The 5,192-nt window shown below is 36.9% G+C and overlaps 1 protein-coding gene across 1 annotated transcript in view; it reads right to left on the bottom strand.

The window, feature by feature from the left end:
- LOC110452880 (protein FAM166B-like) overlaps window positions 1-5,126 on the bottom strand; it is a 26,707-nt gene extending 21,581 nt beyond the window's left edge. Inside the window, exon 1 of the mRNA XM_021501601.1 lies at window positions 4,820-5,126. Within this exon, the coding sequence (XP_021357276.1) occupies window positions 4,820-4,881 (62 nt within the window). The 5' untranslated portion in view covers window positions 4,882-5,126. The remainder of the gene's footprint in view (window positions 1-4,819) is intronic.
- Between the last annotated feature and the right edge of the window lie 66 nt (window positions 5,127-5,192).

Here is a 5,192-nt window from a genome sequence, read left to right as displayed (position 1 = left end):
TCATTGTCATTGATGTAATGTTAAACAAATCATTGTCATTGATGTAATGTTAAACAAATCATTGTCATTGATGTAATGCGGTACTTTGATGAAAAGATGGCAGATACGCCGTTGGCCTGCATGTGGCACGGTTCTTTTAAACCAGACACTAGTTGATTTAATAGTACATACAAATTATAACTATCGTGTATGCATCCAGTTTTATGTGAAGTGATTGACAGCTCTTGCACCTATCAACAAGGTTAAATACCTATGTGACTGATAAATGGCCACGTATCGCACCGAAAAAGTAATGCCAAATATAGCTCCCTGTGGTACACCAGCGAAGTACGGAAACATGGGTTGTTTCTAAACATAACTCAATTTCCGGACTATAATATACATCCTTAAAACGGGTTTCCAACTATCCTGACTACCAGATAAATACTAATCCACTGGGCAAAAGATATGTAGCCTTAAGGATTACACATATTGTATTCTTCTATTATTATACGTAGGGTAGATTCTAGTACCAATCCCCTCTGTCCCGACCGCGCAATATAACATTAACAAATTCTCGTCGTCAGAAGATAGGAAGATTCTACCTCAAAAACTATCTACGTCACATACATATGTTCTGGCACAAAAAATGACTGAGTTGCTTAAATGGAGGGCCCAGATGTTAAGGGTGACTTCGTTTGAAAATATGAACCAGAGAGTTGAATATCAAAATCATGGGTTTTGCAAGCGAATGTCGAACACAACGTTAAACGGTTAGTGATGAAATATATAAGTGGTTTGAAAACAGTATCAAGAAGTATTTGTAAGCATTGCTAAAATGATTTGAAGCTGGAAAACGCGATGATGGAAAGGAACTGAAGGGTTAGGTAATCATTGATGAGTGAAAAATATATACAAGTATACTGACTAGAGGAAAGGGAACTCGAGGAGAGTTTCGAAACAGGATCGAGCAGGGATGACATATAGGATGGAGAAAGTCCCTCCGAGAATAATACCTTACCTTACCTCTTCGTCGACACCGTTGTCAGCTTGAAGTAGCTAATATAGGCGCATCTTGGTTCGGTAACATACTGTTAACCGGTATATTTTTCCAAAAAGTGTTTAAACGAGATTTAAAACTGTTTAGAGATGGGGCTTCTACTGGTATGATAAGGGAAATAAGATGGAGAAGGGTTCAGTTGATATTAAAAGTTCTATTAACACAATATGGTTCCCGTAGATGATGGACTAATGGTATGAACATGTCACACTTACGTAGTAAAATGCATTCTGTTCAGTCATAGTTCTATATTTACCATCGTATGGCATTGTCACTATATAACCCTACCAAATTCAGTTGGCATTCATATAGGCTATGAATGCCATGTAACGATTGTTGACGTCATCATTTTTATGACGTCATAATTGTTACGTTGGATACCACTGACCCTCCATGGGCGCTAGCTGTTCTATAAGCATACACGATACACACATTATTTAAACCAAATGTTGAATAATAGTATATGTAATTGAATTTTCTATGAGATGAACAGATTCCAAAAATGGTAAATACAAGTATCGCTGCTCTCAGTTGGCATTCATAGGAAAAATGAATTCCAACTGGACAAAGGCAAATCTAACATGAAGCGCGCTTCATTGAATTTGCCTTTCTCCAGTTGGCATTCATTTTTCCTATGAATGCCAACTGAAAGCAGTTCAATGCTAAAATAATCATTGAACAAGATTGTGGACAAATCGAGTTAAATGGTTCTTTATCTGCAACACTTTTAGAGTTATTGGACTGTAATTATGAACAAAAATGCATTTATTTTTAAATATTTTCATGTGCATATATTTTTACATTTCATATTGGCCTTCCACTTTCAGACAGATTTTCAATACTGTAAATGGAACGACCAACAGCCATGATCGGCTAGCTGAAAATGTGTCTCCAACGTTATGCTTATGACGTCACAATTACAATGACGTCATGATCTGCACGCTAAATATCTCGTAGCTCAGAGCTTCTTTTGGTATATTGTTACAGTAGAAATTCAGAAGAAATGTGAATATTTTAAAAAGTACATAAGACCTGATTGGGTTTTTTGAAAAAGAAAAGACACATAATGAAACCTTTGAGATTATGCAAAGGGATGCAGCATTGAGTCTTTTAAAACTTACAAGAGATGTAGTTAAGGTCATTCTCCAGTTATCTAGGGAGGAATAGCTAGGTAATGGAGGTCCTGTAGGAAATTATAGGAAAGGGTTAGGCTACGGAAGTCACGTGGGTTACAGCAAGCCAACAGAGGTCATGTAGGTACATTTCGTGAGGGAAAGGCTAGGTAGTGGAATATATCTCCCTTAATTAACTATAAAGGAAGACTTTCGATAATACACTAACTTATTTATCCAATTATTTGGACAAGCGACGGTAGAGGATGATATGTTTAAATATTATTTAGCAAGGTAAAGTAACATAGATGACTAAAGGGTGTACGGATCACTAGAGCATTAAAGGGTGTACGGATCACTAGATCATTAAAGGGTGTATGGATCACTAGATCATTAAAGTGTGTATGGATCACTAGAGAATTAAAGGGTGTACGGATCACTAGATCATTAAAGGGTGTATGGATCACTAGATCATTAAAGTGTGTACGGATCACTAGATCATTAAAGGGTGTATGGATCACTATAGCATTAAAGTGTGTACGGATTACTAGATTATAAAAGGGTGTATGGATCACTAGAGTATTAAAGGGTGTATGGTTCACTAGATCATTAAAGGGTGTATGGATCACTAGAGCATTAAAGGGTGTACGGATTACTAGATTATTAAATTGTGTATGGATCACTAGATCATTAAAGGGTGTACGGATCAACAGATCATTAAATGGTGTATGGACCACTAGAGCATTAAAGTGTGTATGGATCACTAGATCATTAAAGGGTGTATGGATCACTAGATAATTAAAGGGTGTATGGATCACTAGAGCATTATAAGGTGTACGGATCACTAGAGCATTAAAGGGTGTATGGATCACTAGAGTATTAAAGGGTGTATGGTTCACTAGATCATTAAAGGGTGTATGGATCACTAGATAATTAAAGGGCGTATGGATCACTAGAGCATTAAAGTGTGTATGGATCACTAGATCATTAAAGTGTGTATGGATCACTAGAGTATTAAAGGGTGTACGGATCACTAGATCATTAAAGTGTGTATGGATCACTTGATCATTAAAGTGTGTATGGATCACTAGATCATTAAAGTGTGTATGGATCACTAGAGCATTAAAGGGTGTACGGATCACTAGAGCATTAAAGTGTGTATGGATCACTAGATAGTTAAAGGGTGTATGGATCACTAGATCATTAAAGGGTGTACAGATCACTAGCGTGGTATATCCTTAGTTTTTACCGGCAGTAGGTACTGTACGCGTGGCTCTACTAGCTCCAAGGTACAGAGTTCATTCTGGTTGAGGGGAAATATTTGTTATACCATATATTTCCTGAATAACACACACTGGACAGGTAATTTCTTATTTTACTGGTGTTTCTTCCAGAAACGAAGACGACAACTATGTTAAATAATCTTTTATAGATTTTGTATTACAGTCCACTGATGGTATATGGGTTTTCAGTTCGGGATTCCGGAAATGACTTGAAGCAAATCTATACCACAATAAACTAAACTCTTAATATCCGTCAGCGTAATCATATACAGGTACGTGATCAAAAACAGCAATTAGCTCAACAAAGTAATATATTGTTTCCGTCCCTGGAAACAGTCGTTAACGAGCAGTTATGTAATAAAGGGTTTCTACTCAAATGGTTTAAGGCAGGCCTTTGATGATAAATATTCTGCTATAATAGTCTTGAATCAAATTATGAATAGCGGACAAATATGACTAGTAAGGGTACGGACTGTATAAAGAAACTACTACGAACTCGGTGGTCTTACGATGCTATCGGTATAATGGAATAAAAGTGATCCCATTTATGACTACTCAGGGTAAATAATTAAAAGCATAGAAAACAATAAACAGCATATTTCCCGCACCACCTCGCCCGACCGTCGCGTGAGGTGCACTAGCGTATCATTATTTTGTCAATAATGTTGTTGATCAAAGAAAACCTTCCAGAAGAAATATGGCGCAATATATAATGGCTTGACCTGCTGAATAATTGATGTGTTGTACCAAGAAATGGTTACAGACATCGTAAGTGCATGTATCGAGGCAGTGAATCGATTGATGAAACTGGCGGACAGGTAGGGTAGAAGGGGTCTACAAAAAGACAAGGTTTTGTAAAAGAAATTGACAGAGACTTTGGGAATTTCGGATATCCGCTGCACTCGGCACTGTTTACCCTTCTTCTCTTGTCAATACTTAATTTACTGTTCGATAAATGATCAATGATCTATCAGACATTTTGCGACAATTTTCCAAACGCAATGACCTTTTTAGTTTGAAGTATATTTTATGTTGTGAATTATCTCTAATTTAACCCGTTGAACGCCATGGACTATACTGTAATTCGTTCAAGTTCGACATTTAAAAGTACGGCATGAACATGGATTTAAACACATTTAGAAGTTTAACTAGCTTCTAGTCAATATTAAATAATTTGACTTTTTTTAACCCGTTGAAAGCCATGGACTATACTGTAATTCGTTCAAGTTCGACATTTAAAAGTACGGCATGAAAATGGATTTAAACACATTTAGAAGTAGAACATAGCGCTGAGTTAATCTTTTAAAAGGTTCTTCTACCGCAGTCTCGTTACTTTTAGTTTACCGTTAGACTTTCTATTAATATAAGTTGTCAATCGTACTTACCCAGGTGTATGAAATGGATCGGGCGTCATAAGTATACTTTTTCCATTTGGTGGTAACGGCATTTTGTTCCTTTGCCTAATAAATCCACAAGTATCTGTTGATAATGAAGATTTTCGATCGTTTTCACAGTTAATTTCCTCCCAGAGAAAGTTTGACGTTCGATATCAGCCCGATCTTCTTAGCGTAGCTATGGAGCAAGTCTATTACGTCATGCTATTGTTGTCGCAGGGGTGTGCGGGATACGTATTGTTTGACCCCGTGACCTCTCCAGTTGACGGGCGTTTCGTTTTACGAAATCGACATTAACACGGCTTGAAACTGACATATGCCACAGAGATAAAAACAAATGAATGAGCAGTATTCGATAAATAGC

Source organism: Mizuhopecten yessoensis, unplaced genomic scaffold (genome assembly GCF_002113885.1).
Source record: "Mizuhopecten yessoensis strain PY_sf001 unplaced genomic scaffold, ASM211388v2 scaffold6967, whole genome shotgun sequence".
Taxonomy (NCBI): domain Eukaryota; kingdom Metazoa; phylum Mollusca; class Bivalvia; order Pectinida; family Pectinidae; genus Mizuhopecten; species Mizuhopecten yessoensis.
The sequence above is the reverse complement of the archived record's forward strand: the minus strand, read 5'-3'. Positions and strand labels throughout refer to the sequence as shown.